This window comes from Metarhizium robertsii (genome assembly GCF_000187425.2).
Source record: "Metarhizium robertsii ARSEF 23 chromosome Unknown MAA_Scf_3, whole genome shotgun sequence".
Classification (NCBI taxonomy): Eukaryota; Fungi; Ascomycota; class Sordariomycetes; order Hypocreales; family Clavicipitaceae; genus Metarhizium; species Metarhizium robertsii.
The window spans coordinates 3,589,881-3,604,923 of NW_011942171.1; the positions used below are offsets into that span (position 1 = coordinate 3,589,881).

General features: G+C 51.6%; 5 protein-coding genes across 5 annotated transcripts; 2 read left to right on the forward strand and 3 right to left on the reverse strand.

Moving 5' to 3' along the window:
* Positions 1–3,725: 3,725 nt before the first annotated feature.
* MAA_03350 (basic proline-rich protein) lies at positions 3,726–6,167 on the forward strand (the record flags this gene model as incomplete). The annotated part of the gene is made up of 1 exon (XM_007821348.1): positions 3,726–6,167. One exon carries the CDS (start codon positions 3,726–3,728, stop codon positions 6,165–6,167), a length of 2,442 nt encoding a protein of 813 aa, XP_007819539.1.
* Positions 6,168–7,388: 1,221 nt separating this feature from the next.
* Positions 7,389–7,777, forward strand: MAA_10989 (uncharacterized protein; the record flags this gene model as incomplete). Its single annotated transcript, XM_011412934.1, has 2 exons — positions 7,389–7,539; positions 7,692–7,777. The coding sequence occupies 2 exons, from the start codon at positions 7,389–7,391 to the stop codon at positions 7,775–7,777; spliced, it is 237 nt and encodes a 78-aa protein (XP_011411236.1).
* Positions 7,778–8,558: 781 nt separating this feature from the next.
* On the reverse strand, positions 8,559–9,399 carry MAA_03349 (extracellular elastinolytic metalloproteinase precursor; the record flags this gene model as incomplete). The annotated part of the gene is made up of 2 exons (XM_007821347.2): positions 8,559–8,924; positions 8,983–9,399. 2 exons carry the CDS (start codon positions 9,397–9,399, stop codon positions 8,559–8,561), a joined length of 783 nt encoding a protein of 260 aa, XP_007819538.2.
* A 1,252-nt stretch (positions 9,400–10,651) lies between these two features.
* Positions 10,652–10,959, reverse strand: MAA_10990 (uncharacterized protein; the record flags this gene model as incomplete). Its single annotated transcript, XM_011412935.1, has 2 exons — positions 10,652–10,863; positions 10,938–10,959. The coding sequence occupies 2 exons, from the start codon at positions 10,957–10,959 to the stop codon at positions 10,652–10,654; spliced, it is 234 nt and encodes a 77-aa protein (XP_011411237.1).
* Positions 10,960–11,547: 588 nt separating this feature from the next.
* MAA_03348 (Salicylate synthase) lies at positions 11,548–12,912 on the reverse strand (the record flags this gene model as incomplete). The annotated part of the gene is made up of 1 exon (XM_007821346.1): positions 11,548–12,912. The coding sequence occupies one exon, from the start codon at positions 12,910–12,912 to the stop codon at positions 11,548–11,550; it is 1,365 nt and encodes a 454-aa protein (XP_007819537.1).
* Positions 12,913–15,043: the final 2,131 nt, after the last annotated feature.

A 15,043-nucleotide genomic window follows, 5' to 3' on the forward strand; every position in this document is an offset into this window, starting at 1 on the left:
AGCTAGAACAAACAGCTCCAAGGGCGCGGAATACGAGCATAGACTCATCTTGAATCAAGTTTCTTCCTTGCCTTGACTGTCTTGTCACTCGCAACAAACACAGCAGTTCGAATGTGTCTTAACCAGATCCTTGCCGCAGTGTGGCAGCCATGGTGAGAATCAGCCAATCGCGGATCCCGAGTCCCTGGCCAAGTGCTCCATCGTGGCGCCCAGGTTTACCTAGCTTCAGGAACAAGGAGATGAACTCCATTTCGGGCGGGGAACAGAACCTGTTTCTTACAGCATGTGTTCGCGAGCTAAATTGGTCGGTACGGGCCCATTCTGAGCGATCTAATACCACTACTACTCCGTACTCCGTAGGACTCCGTATCGTCAAGGTCTTTGGCAGGACAGGCATGTGTCGCACCAAGGAAGAAGCCCCGCAACTCTCGAAAGGGCTGAACAGCCCAGCAGTCCCGGCAGTAAGGACCTGGGTGCGGGTCAAAGAAAGCCTACCTGAGAACGCACGGAGTATTGCAAGGATAACTACTTTACGGAGTACTGCTCCGTACCTAGGCAGTTAGAAAAGCTTGTGGTGATGGGGCATCTCGCCAGACTGACTGACAAAGAACCAACACTCTGCTACGGTAATCCCAAGATTAGCCACGGCAAGGTTACTGGGCGTCATTGAACCCCGTCACGCAGCGGATTGACCATCGAAGACAGAGTGCCTGTCAGTTTGCTGGGAGTGAGAGAATCATGGTTGCTCTGGTTCACTTTTGTTGATGCGCAAGCCTATTAGCGGTTGCTTGAAGGTTATTCGGGGTCGACACATCAATGATCTGTAAAAAAATAAAGTCGACAGGTCCGGTCCTTTGCTAAGGCAGGTGAGTGACATTCGTCTTCTCCCACCCAATGTTTTCACAACGCACGGCTCACTTTATGCGGCAACCCTGCCTCTGCGCACGTCTGTACGGGTCAGACTTTTTTCCCATCTTTTTTATTTGTTTCCCTGGACCGGGTTGGCTGCAAGGTTGTGGGAGTTGGGACGAGTGTGCCAAATGCAACAGCCAGACCCAGAATTCAAAGTCGCCGGGTGCAGGTCGAAACAAGCCCCTTGACTGGCTCAGTTACCTGCAGAGGTGAGATGATCACCTGCGGAGTTACTGGTACTGCTGATGGATTGCGAGCGAATTGACTGGTCCTTGAGTGCCATCCTGAGCACATGCATTCCTCGGCGACACACTCAAGATTTGGGTGCCATGTTGTTGTTTAGCGTGAGCGCTCCGTAGTCGGGAAAAACCTTGTCTTGAACATTCCTGGCCTCTTGGGCAAACATGTTTTATCAATCGTTCGTGGCCAAGGATGCAAGCCAGCCACCACGTGACCTGACGGTACAGAAAAGCCTCAAATTCCAGCGCCATAAGCCAATCGAAAAGGCTTGCATCGCAAAATATTACTCAATGCACTGTACCGAGTACTCCGCCCACACGAATGTTGATGGCGCATTTGGTCTGCAGAGATGGGCTCAGCTCGGTGGAAAAGATTAGTACGTACTAGCACGACCAGGATAATTAGGCGAGACTGCAGTACAAGAAAGCACCTGCCTATCTGGCGATCTGGGCGGGTGATACGACATACATACTGAGCTTTGGCTAGGTACGGAGTACGGAGCACACACGCAGGACAATGGGGTTGCCACACAGGACGGCACCAGCTGCTCACTTCAAGCACACAACACGATCCGTCTCCGTTGGAGCGAATTGTTCAAGACACATCATCCACGGAGTACTCATTCAGGGCCTAGAGACCGCACCGACAGGCTGCTTGTTGGTGAGACACACAGTCGACGCTTACGGAGGACGCGGTAATTATTGATGTGGACGGACTTGACGGTGTGTGGCCCATGGCGCTGACACCTTCGTTGTCTTTGGTGGATAGTTGTCACGGTCACGGTCGCGGTTGTCGGTCGAACATCGCGTTCAGTGGCACAACTGATAACCACCTAGGTACCTAGCAAGGTAAGAGGCGCTGAGTTCGTTCTCTTGACTCGAGGACACAGAATCCTACCGTTTCAAGGGCTAATGCTCGAGTGGCCAGATGCTGTAGTCTGGAACCTGGGAGAGAGTCTCTGGCGTTGGAGTCTGGTAGCCGTGACACGTAATCCGCGCAAGGCTATTACTACCAGGCGTTTTCTAAGTCTGAGCAAGGCCGACGTGCGGTCAGTGTTGGGCCCCCACCGATGCCAACATGGTGCTCTCCTATAGGCTGGGGAGCTGGAAAGGATGTGGGCCTGTCCGGCAGCTTCCCACACGACCCCTGCATATCGCGCGCGAATGGCCACGCGGGTACGGAGAGGGGAAGAGGGTTCCTTCATGTCACTTCCACCGAAGCAAATTTACGCTCCAACTCCATGTTGCACAATGGGCTGCGGGCTTGCTGGCTCAGCAGTTGACTGCTCCAGTGGGCGAGTGTGGCGCGAGCCCCGCCAGTCCCGCAGCGGTTCCTCCCTCATCAATCTCAAGAACCAATGTATCAATGCTCTGCCACGCCAAGTGCTCAATGCTCAGATCGAACTGATCCGGCGTGTTGCAACTGGTCAAGTGCTCCCCCTTGCCGCCCAAGCACCGTCTGTGTTGCTGTACTAAGTAGGAGACTGGCCGCTGCACCGTTCAAACATTGAACGGTGGCCGTTTGCGTTTGCTTTTGCGTTTGGCTGCTGGCTGCTGGCCGCCGCCTTGCCTTGCTCTCCCTTGCTTAGCCTTCGTCGGTCCTCGCCGTGGTTCCGTCGTCCCAGTTGCCAGTCCCCAAGTCCAAAGTCTCAATTCCACCGTGCCTTGACTTGTCCACAATTCCACAGCGCCCACGCCCCTGGCCGCCTCTACCCGTCCGCCCCAGTTCCCATTCCTCCCATTGAATGTTGCCCCAGCCGTTGCTGCTTCACCTCCTACCCACCCTCTTCTACCCTCCTTTCCCTCCTTCTTTTATCACCTCACTCCTCGCCCTCCCGACCCGTCAATCGCGCTCCCAGGCGACGTCGTCTTCGTCCCCTTGCGATCCCCGACAACCTTGCGCTGCCGCCGCGCGTTCAATCCTTTTACCTCCTCTCCACGAGAATCCGTTCGACTCTGCGACGGCAAAGGGCGGCAAATGCACGTTGAGGACTGATCGTCGTCTTCAACACCACCCAAGGCCCTTGCCCTCGCGCCCAACGCCGTCACGGACGTACTCAACGATCTCGGTTATTTTGAATGTTTGAACGAATTTAATATCGTCTAGTCGCTCATTTCTACGCTACTGTCCATCGTTATTGCTTAATCGCCAAATTTATATATATATACATATCCCTACAACCGAAAATAAACGTAAGTGGGCCTTGCAGAGCGCAATTTTGATGTAAATCAGCTTCATGTCATGGCTGCTTTAGCTTGGCCTGTTGTACGACCTGCCCTCATTGATGGCTGCCGCCAGCCATGTCAACACCCCGGAGCTGAAGCAAGACATGACCTACGGTTAATCAAATGGTAGCTGACGACAATCTTAGATTACACTCGTTGACACTATCGTCAAGTACATTCGTTCTATCCGTTCCTGACAGTAAGCATTTCGTGTAACAGACTCTTACCAAATCTCCTATCGGAACTCGTCACTCATATTCGGGTCAGCACTTCTGCTCCACGTAAATACTACTTGTCCCAGCACATTTGATCGAAGCAATTGTCGATTATCCGCTACGTCTTGCAATCATGTATGCCAAATCACTAGCCTTGGCCTCGGCCGTGGCTTTGGCTGCTTCTGTCGTCGCTGCCCAGCCAGAGCACCCACGCATCTACTTTCCACGAGAGATCAAGCGAGAGTACCACAACTCTACCATCACGAGTAAGGTTTCATCATCCACGCCTCATGTCACGACGACGACGACGACGACGACCTCTTCATCTTCGACCAGGCGGGATTTGTTAAGCGACCTCATCTCCGAGATTCTTGGTTCAGATTCACCACAAAAGTCGAGCACAACAGAGAAACCCCCTGTTCCCACAGTTGCTGTTGACAGCACCCTTACTCCAGGCGGCTCGTCCGGATCTGGGTTGCCCAAGGAGACCGTTTTGCCCACTTCAAAGATCAATGAGTCTAAAACAAGTTCAAGCACGCGTGCAAGACCCTCGACCGAGCCTGGTATTGTCATTGGTCCTACGGGGATTGTATCGTCCACGAGCGAGCCTAAGACGACCGTCGAGCCTTCAAAGAAGACGACCGTCGACTCTCCCAAGGTGACATCTGTCGACGCCTCTGCCAGCAACAGCACTGTGCCTGAAACCAACCCTCCCACACCTGCTACTGCGAAGGATCCTATTCCAACGGGCGAGCCACCTAAGCAAACATCCGTCGATCCAGCTGTCACCAACAATACAACACCGGAGACCAAACCTACCACGCCTATTACCGTGGACAAGCCTACAAAGACAGGCGAACCTGCCAGCAAGTCTACTACTGTTGATACGCTTGTTGGCAACAATACCGTGTCGGACACGACCCCGACTACCACAAGCGGTGGCATATTGGATCCTATCGGGACACTGCTTAGCAGCCTTTTGCCAGGCTCCTCGAGCGCGAGCACGAAGACAAACTCACCTGAGCAAACTGGCACTTCAATATCGAGCACAAGCACGAGCTCTCCTGAGCAGCCCATCCCACAGAATTCTACCACGCAAGCTGCCCCGACCACAGAGCCTTCCACAGGTCTTCTGCCTTCCTTGACTTCTTTGCTTCCTCTTCCAGGTTCAACGACGACCACATCTGGTTCTGGATCGCTCCCTAACGCTACTTCGACTGAAGTCCCTGTAACTGCCACTTCGTCATCGTCTGGTTCGATCATCACGAACTCCCCAACTGCAAGCACAACGGACGTTCCCATCGGCAACAGCACTTCGACCAGCTCCGGAACCGTCTCTAGTGCTCCTACTAGTGCCCCTACTGCGACTGATGTTCCTATTACCAACGGTACCATTTCTGGGCCTCCTACAGGCACTGCTACGTCAGTGCCGACCACGCCAATTTCCGTACCGAATGACAACTCAACCGTTATTGTGGGCCCGACGACTACTTCCAATATCGACACAGTTGTTCCTACGACAAAGTCCGATTTTACAAGTACTGTCGTACCATCGACGACCAGCGGAGTAGAGGTGACGAGCATTCGACCCACTGCCACATTGCCAAGCACAGACAACTGGCTGCCGACCACTGTTATTATCGAGCCCACGACTTTCTCGTTCTCATCGCCTACTTCAAACCCGACTGAAACCTCGTTGCAGGCTCTGCCGTCCACCGTACCTAGAGTTATTCGACCTGATACTGATGGTGATAAAAAACCGCCTGTACTCGAGGGCGCCGTTCCTATTCATATCGCCTTCAATTACACCCTCCACTACCTCTTTCTTGCTAATGATACCATGGCCGCCTCTCAGATCTTCAAGTACTTGCCAGATGTTCTCTCCAGTGCTTGCGGGCTTCCCGCTGACCAGTTGCCTGTCACGGAGCTGGCTCCTTACAACACACTGGCCACGAGAGGCTTCGTCACCACTCTTGCCAGGATGAACTACACAAAGGCTCTACTTCCAGCTCTAGCAGCCAACCTGAAAACACCCTCCTCAGCTATCTACCAAAATCGCGACCCAGTTCTACATCAATTTGCAAGCTACATTGATTCTACCATTTCTCCCACTGGTGACCTCAATGATGGTTCTTCAACCGATAACGGGGGTCCCGGCTCCGGCAACGACGGCAACAGCAACAACAACAATGGCAACAGCAATGACGCCTTCGGCTCTGGTAACCAGGGCGATCAAACTCCCAAACAGAAGGCTACCACTGCCGGCATTGCTGTTGCGGCTGTAGGCTTTTGTGCCTTGTACGGTGCTGCCATGTTCATTGTCGCTCGACGTTACAAGCGCAAGCGACAGGGCCACCGTCGAGCCAGTTCCATCGTTAGCGGCCAAGGTTCGCCTGAGATGAGGTACAACGACAATGCTAGCCCTGCTCTCATGGGTGGCGCTCTCTTGAGCCGTGATGGTTCAACGTATGGTGGCACTGGAGGTCGGGATTCACACGCCAGTGGTGGCCACTCTGGACGCACCGCCAATATCTCCGCTCCTGTCGCTACGGAGAACTCTCTGGGCTGGAACTGATGGGATATATACGTACGGAATTTTGTTGATATTACTATCGCATCTATGCCAGTTGGTGCCATTTTTCAACTTCGATACCCTCTCGGGAGAAATCATTCTTGGATTGTTATGTGGGCTAGAGTGTGGTCATGTCTAATGTTGGATTATTGATGCATACCAATTCTGAGGGGCGTGACGAAAACCAATGTTATCATGAATGTTTCCGCGACGGACGTTCTTGATACGCCTTTGACTCATTTGCACAGCATCACAGGGTCTGTGACGTTCTCCATCATTTACGCGACGGGCAGGCCTGTGTTTGTCTCGACAACCAAATGATTCTTCATCGGCGTGCTTGGGACACCCATTTGTGGAATCTAGAGCACTGTTTGGCGGTTTTACTCTTCGAGCTCTTATTCTGGTGACCCAATTTCTACTACTTTTTATTATGACACTGTGACACCTAGTCTTGGATCTGTCTTTTCTTTTTCTTTCTTAATATTTCTATCTTGGGAGGAGTAAAACAGTGTGAAGGAGAGTAATCTACATGAAGCAACTGCTGTGTATCGCGTTGTTCGGCGCACACGGTCGTCGTTTCTGATAGACGCGAAAAAAACAGATGTATGCCAGGGTAAGGTGGACTTGGTGTACAGTTGGTGTCTTTGTGCCTGTGCAGGAATTTCTTGTAAGACTTTGGACCTGTATAGACAATAAAGACAATCTTTTTTCTCAACCTGGTATGTTTATAGGCGCTAGCCTGACAAGACGTAAGTGATGATTCTGTAGGAACCCTGTTAGATTCCGTACGTAATACTATATGTTTCTTTCCTGCCATACTTTGCTTTGTTCTGCCATTGAATCGACCTCGATGACTCCTCGTCAAGAGGTACGAGAACAATGAGGGTCGACTCTCAACTTGGTCTCGCTCAGTGTACATGAACAATCACACCGCCGTGTACCGTCTGCTTGTCGCAGGTCGTGCATGCTCACCACATCATCACCCACCAGTCACGTATAGTGTTTTTGTCTCTCGTCATCACGACATGTTCGGCACCCTCCCCCCGCCACTCTCGGCCGACGAATTGATCTACCGGACCATGGCCGCGGCAGGGGAATGCTAGCCGATTTTGTGCGTGGGAATAGAAGGAGAGAGAGCTTGCATTATCTATTTGCTCCTGCCCGGTTCACAATGTATGATTTGAAAATTTTCAAGGGCGAATATTGGAAAACACGGGGTTGGAAATGGCGCCGCCTACCACCATTATGGGCACTGCTGCCGAGAGTCTGTCCCAGACGAGTATCGTCACGATGGACACGAGGGCAGACGAAGACGCCGAGATGGAGGTGGAGGCTGAGGCTGATAGTCTTGGCCGTGGACCGAACCAGCTCAAGGGTACGACGAGCTCTCCTCTTTTTTCTCCCCCCTTGCCTTCAGATAGGCTGAGTGCATCTCGGGAATTCCCAAGTTCCCGTCGTCCCACGAGCACCGGAAGCACATTTGTCGTTCCTACATGGCGGCCGTGTTCCGCAACTGGGCGCGCGTAGGATTCACAGAGGGCATCTCGGGCCACATCAGCGTCCGCGACCCCGAGCACTACGGGCTGATTTTGAGGCGCGCAAAGGCACTTTGATATATTGTATTTTATGATTTGCAATATCGTCCAGTTGCCTGGCTTTGCTGGGAGTTCGTGGAGTTTGATCTTGACTCTGGCCATGGGAAAGTCGTCATTCAATGATCCAGAAAGATGCCAGATCCCGGTAGGCTTGCAATGCTGGACTTGTCATCTTGTCATCACCATGACATCAACAGCCGTTGGCTACCACTTGTGGATTTTTCGCGACTCGATATAAGATGCCAACCCAACGTGCGGGGAGTATTTTGACACCAAGGAGCATGAGATGAGTTGGGAATATTGAGTCCTTGATAAACCAGAATACGGACTGCTTACAGCGCGTGGTGCATGTTTCTCGTAGAATAAGGTCTTTTGTACAATTGCCGAATCGTATAGTGTTCAATATATACCATCTTGAAATATTTGCGCAGAGAATCGGAAACTAAATACAACACAACTATACGTTATATAACAATCCATCCCGACAAAGGCCCCAGCGGCAAAGTCGGCACCATTTCCTCATTGCCTTGCTTTCACCATACTACTCCGGAAGGTCAACCAAGCGAGTTCCCCGGTGGCTCAAGACTGGCGGACACCACTGGGCACAGTAAAGTCCTCGGTGCGATTCTGCTCGTCGTACTGGGCATTCTGACCGAGCCAACGCTTGGCAAAGGCCCTCCAGAGCTCGTCGTGGCCATGAAGTCGGACCATCCCTCGCCCATGCCGCCCGATTTGAGGCCATTAAGACAGCCGGAGCTGCTGGACCTGCCGGTTAGGTGAGTAGATACTTTTACTTTGGTCAGGTATAAAGGTTGAGAGTGAAGACGGTGATGGGAATTGTTTGCTTACGGCCGTGGGTGTTCTCGTGCACAACGACGTTGACATTGTTCGTGCCAAAGCCGTCTTGCGAGAATAGTACTACGGCATCATTGCCTTTCTCACCCTTGCCGTTATTGTTGCCTTGGACGTTGCCTCCCTTTTCGTCGAAGCCCAGCACGTAGAGCAGGTCGTGGTACTTGTTGGCCGTGAAGAAGAGCTGTGTGATGGATGCGCCCACGTAGCTTGTCGGGTCGCTCTGTGACGGATCGTAAGGATACACAAAGGTGTCGCTGGGGCTGTCAGGTCGGTAGTTGCTCTCATTGTCGTCGCCGCCTGTAGGGTTATCCTGGGCAATGGCATTGTTGTCACGAGTGGTGGTGTAGTTGTTCTGGCCGTGACTCAACCATATGAATGGCGAAGCGGCCGTATTTCCAGGGGTCATTCAAGGAGGTTCTGGCACCCTCGGTGGGATCATTGACGGTCCAGAGGTAGACTTGGTAGGTTGCGAGATCAGAAACGTAATCAGCGACATTGTGAATCATGTCTGAGTGATACGCGTCGACGTAGCTCAGAAGCCAGTTATCAGGAACGTCGGTTTCCACGCCCCAGGTGAGGGCCAGTCTACCATCCTTCTTGCGAAGATAGACAAGCTTGGCATTGGGGTGGCTTACAGCGCCAGTGGTGCCAGTAAGGACAAAGTTTCCCTTGCCTTGTTTGGCTTCAACCTTGACGTCCTTCTTTGAACCAACGCCGACCAAATTTTGTCGTTGTGACGAGTTGTTGCCGTATCCTTGGTCCCTAGCATTGCAGCTATTTTTCATAAAATCATGGTGAGCTGCCAGACTGTACGGCTTCGCCCCTGTTTAAGAGACGTAGACACTGATTGCAAAAAAGCACAATGTGAGAAGCAGCATGACGCCAGTCGGAGTGCCTCGATGCCTCTGATGGAGGGGCAGTGTACTATTAGACTCATAAGCTTCGTTTATTCTTATAACATAGCCAGTTGTCATCGGGTATTAATCTTGCCCACTTGGCAATTTGGTATTGCCAAGTGGCAGCCGCAGTCAAATGGGACAACAGACTCGGCCATCGACCGCAGATTCTCGTTGTTCAAATATGCAGGAGACGAACAGTTGATTCGTCGCATCAATGAGGTAGTTGCCGATTGTGCCGACAGGAACAAGGATGCGACGATTGATCGTCTGGACCATGTTGTACCTGCCAGATCTGGAAAGTGCTATTTTAAGACGCAATCGTCATTGGCCAGACAGTTTGTGTATTCAAGGCACAACGTACCCCTACTCTATAGAACAACAGCATTAATATCAAGCCTTCCCAATGCATATTGTCACCCTGGAACAAGCTGGCAGAGTTACAGGAGCAAGAGCGAGGGTGAATACTCAAGGTCATCAAAATAGTTGCCTTCGATACAGTTGGTGCTGCTTACTACACGCTGTAAAGTCTTTTCACGCTGAATGCTTCGTTCTTTCGAGGACTTCTCGGATTTGTCGTGGCTGATCATCATTGAGTAGGCCTTGCCTCCTGAGATATGTAGTACGGCCTTGGCCATTTGAAGTAGAGTCATGACTTGTTCTACAAGCCTGTAAATGGTCAAAAATAATTCCCATGCAGCATCCACATCAAAGCAGCCGAAGAAACAAATGTTGAAGCTCCCTCCCTTCTGATCCGAAAACTTGCGGGTCGGTTCGCCATCATTTTCGGACGCCATTTCACAAGCAGTAGTCTTCTTCACAGGATGGACAAATAGTCGGACTATGCCCCAAGGTGAATGTGCTGTTAGCGGCAAGGAATTCAGCGTGGCTAGTTTCCGGCCGGAAGGGGCATGATCCTCTGTGCAAGTGGCACATTTTTATTGTAAAACTGCAAAGACGTCGACTTTACACGTTTCCATAAATTATATAGTCCGTAAGTAAGCGTGGCCAGTACAAGGCTTAGTGCTGCCCATTGTACTGGCAGGATGCGATTTGAGACAAAACCGTACAGGCCAAATAGGTGAGTCAAGAAATTCGGTGTCACCTGATTCTTGCCACTCGGTATATGGAAATTCCCTTCTTAGCCACTTTTAGAGCCGCTACTGGAATTGGTTTTGTTGTTGGCAGCTTTATCCTCTTCTTCTTTGTCTCTCATCGCAAATGCGGCTAGGATAGCCTTGCCCTCTTCCGCGTCATCGGAATCCCACGGCTTAAGCCCCATGGACTGCATAAAATTGGTCCAGCCGCCGTATTCTTTGCAAATTTGACGCTCCGCCTTGGTTAGGGGGGGCTCTAAACCCGAAAATTAGCTATGGTGTCGTGATTGCAGGGTGGAGGTGAGGAGGGATTGAGAACATAAGACTCACGGAGAGCATCTGTGGCCGGCATTTCTGCAGATTATTTTGGACTTGAGGCGCAGGAGGGTTTTTTTAAGCTTCCTAGAGCGCGACAGTTTCTCAAGCGGGCACCAAGATGGTTTGGGTTACAATGAGCTGTCTGTTGGTGTTGAGGCTGGGGTGACTGGGCGGGGTTGGGTTACGTGACCTTCAGGTTGTCGCACCAAAAAATGGGCGTGGCCTTGACGTCGTATCAATATTGACTTTCAAATTGTGTGTTAGTACGTACTTGCATACTCGGTACTATTGACCGTTGACCCCCTAGACTTGTGACACCGTCGACAGGTGCATGTCACACTTGGCAGCACGCGACCAATTGACTAACTAGACTGCGTCAAGCACAGCCAGTCACTTTGCCCCGCAGTTTGGCTTATTGGGGCGAGGAAATTTGTTCTCTACTCCGATTGACATCACAAAGACGACAAACATTCTATTCTGGCTGCAACAAATGACCAAGTACAGCGTCTTTCCTCCTGTAATTTGCCAAGACATAATGTATATGAAACCATGCCAATGTGAGATGTCGATTTGCAAAATCCAACCCGGAAAAGGGGTAGTGTACGAGAAAATCTAGCAATGCTCACTCTTTTCCATCACAACCACCCTCAGGTGTTACCGTCTCGGCCGCAACCAAAAACGGCGCGATGGTGGCGAGTTTTTCACACGTCTCCAACAGCTCCCTCTCCGGCGTCGACATCTCAATGACACCCGCGCCGGCCTGCACCCATCGCTGACCGCCATTCTGAAACACGGCCCGCAAGACCAAACTTGCCTCAAATAAGCCCGCATCGTCAATCATCAAGATGGCCCCCGAGTACAGCTCCCTGGGCCGGGTTTCCAGCCGCTCAATAGCGTCAAGCGAGTCCTGCTTGGGAATGCCCGAGGCCGTGATGGACGGGAAGAGCACGTCGAACGCATCCCAGCCGTCCTGGCCCTGTTCCAAACACCCCGTGACCCGTGAGCCCAGGTGCTGCACATGTCCGCGCACACGCGTCGTCATAAAGTCTTCCACCACGGTCGAACCCTCGGTGCTAAAGCGGCGCACTTCCTCTATCGCCTCCTTGACAGAGATGACATGCTCGACGATTTCCTTGGCGTCGCTTTCGAGGTTTCGCTTGAGCGCCTTGCGTTCGGCGGCGGAGCCCGTGTGTGCCCGCGTACCGGCCAGCGGCTCGGTGACGACCTTGCCGTCTTGCAGGGCCATGACGAGCTCGGGACTGAACCCCGTGGCCTGGAACCCGGCGTGATTGATCGAGAAGCTGCGCTTGGGGGTGTTGCGCCGCCGGCCCCTGACGAGCGTTCCAACCATGTCGACCTCCTCGCCGAGATCGATGGCGCGGGACAGAATGACCTTCTTGTAGCTGCCGGCTTTGATCTCGGAGATGCCCCTTCGTACGCGATCCATGTACTCGTCTCTGGCAGAGTCAAGATCAACCTCCATCTGCCTCTGTGCTTGCGGCGCACCCGGTCCCCCCGCAATGAGCTTCACCGCGTGTTCGATTCGCTCCGCATCGTCTCCAGAGACGGCGACGCAGTCGGTTGAAATGGTGACTTCCACGCTGGGAACCATGAGACTGAGGAGCGGCCATTTTCCAGGCGTAAAGGCCAGCCCGCGTGTGAATGCGGCGTAGTTGAAGCCCGCCTGGCCGAATACCCGGCCTCCATTCGACGAATATTTGGCAACAAAGTGCCTTGCCATGGTGGCAATGCTCTCTGTCACGGGCTCGGAAATGGATTCATTTGTCATTGTCGTCACAGAGGTACCTGTGGAGTCGACAAATAGCGAAGCCCGACTGCCAATGCCGAGATGCCACTTGTTTTCGCGCTCGTATGCAAAGTAATCCGAATCTTTGGAGGCATCCAGCAGCCGTGCGACGATTGCCAAGTCGTCTTCTGACCTTGTCCTGGAGAGGACAACTTTTCTGAACTGGCATGCGTATCCCATGGCTGCTGATAAGAAACACCTTCTTCTCTCCTAGGTGACAAGCAAAAAGATAAGGGGCAAGTCAATCGAGTACCGGCTTTTGGTCGGAGGAGAGTGGTTTTCATCTATGAGGACTGGAATTATCCGTGGGCCTTATGTCTACCAAGTCGGCATGTCCGTTGTGGGATTGCGTGGCGAGTAGGCGGGAGAGGTTTCGTCAGAATGAACGAGCATTTGAGCCAGCTGTCCATGCGGACAACTGGACACGGTGCCATCCCGAGCTCCCAGGAAAAAGAAACCACGAGGCGAAAGATATTACTATGATGAGATGAAGCCACCAATGACGGCATGCCTCTGGGTTCACAGCATGCGAGGTCACACATGCTCCACGTGTTGGGTATCGAGATTCAACACTGAGACACAATGGGCGGGCATGAGACAATGCGCGCAGCGTTGTCTGGAGCTGAGCGCCCATTTTATCACGGGCGCACATAACTCTCTTTGTAACTCAATCAGGGCTTTGTACTAATACTACAGAGATTTGCATCACCTAATGCGAAAGTGCCCTACTTACGTGTGATAGTGATAATCTCCACACAATTGAACCTGATTTAATTTGGGAGCAACTTTGCGGGGGAAAGGTTCGTGGTGGTTGCGTTGATCTGCAAAAATGACCTGTTGGCTTAGGCTTCAATCCTTGATAGACATCTCCTTGGAACGCAATCTAAAAAGTATCTCACTGATAGCCTCGCGTACTTCGGTATAGTCGGCGATAATAACAGCGCTTGTTCAGTACTGTACGGCGGCTACCAAGGACGGTTTGATCTCGAGGTGTTTGTCAAACAGTCCTTGCATCCAGTGCTGACCCATACTCCTTCATTGTAAGTCAGCGAAGTCAACACAACTCCTTGGGCTATGTGAAATACCACAACGCCTAGATTGATGATACATATATAGAATAGTAAGATACACCCACCCAAAAAGTATTGTCGAAATTGGATAGAATTTTAGAGAACAGTTTCGGGATGTGAAGGCTTCGAGTCAATGGGACCAGACGCGCATCCATTCCCGTCTGTACTTGCTATATTGTACTGCTATCAGATAAGCACAGCAATGACGCAGTGAAAAAAACTCATATGCGACAAGGGAAAACGGCCTTTACTTGCATAAGCCAAACCTCTGGGACGGCATTTGCTCACCTGGGCAGACGCACCACACGCAATATCTGAACGTTATGCTTGATGGTCTAGCCCAATCACTAACGTTGCAATCTTGAATCGTGACATCTATGAATACCCATGGCGTCTTCATATGATACGATTTGTTGGGAAAACAGAAATTTCCCTCAGCCTCATGCACTGGTCAAAATTGTGGCATGTTTTGCAATAGTCAATGATCCAACTCCCTCCGTGTTGCTGTACATTAGTACTCACATAGTCTGCTGCAGAAAGTTGGTTTCATATCGACTTTATCCAGAATTTTGTGTCATAAAACCACGCTATAAGCCTATAGCCGTAGGCATCAGCATAACCATCGCCAGGCACCAGTATTTTCTGCCAGCCGGTTCGTCGTCGAAAGCTCCATTGGGGACGAGTCAAGATGTTTCGGAGGGGACATATGCCGCTCCATAATCAAACAAGGGTAAACATGGATCAGGCTGGATGAGAGGGCGCTGACAGTCGCGAAGCTTTGGCCAAGTGTGTGGCTCAAATGTAGTCTCTTGGGCAGAGTTGCAAGCCTAGCGCGGGCAAGCCGTGGGGTTTTTTAGACGATATGCATTTATCGACGACCGATGGCGTTGTGGCGTGTCGGGCAGCCAAACTCAATTCATTTCTGGGGAAAATATGGCGAATGAGCGCTGCCTTGTTACCGGTTTCGGATTGAGATACGGGTACGGAGTATGTGCCTACTCATTGTTTTTCTTGGTGAGACATGTATTGATGAAGAGCGCATTCCTGTCAACCGCCAGAAAGAGGAAGTATAATGCCGTTGTCATGACAAGTCATTGGTAGACAGACGGCCTGCGGATCTATGTAGAGACACGGCTGATTCCATTCATGGACACCACAGCCCCAGTCAGTATAGCCTGGGATGTTTTTGGGGTTTCATGTGTATTAAGCTGACGCTGGTAGGTGACCGGCAATATCCCCCC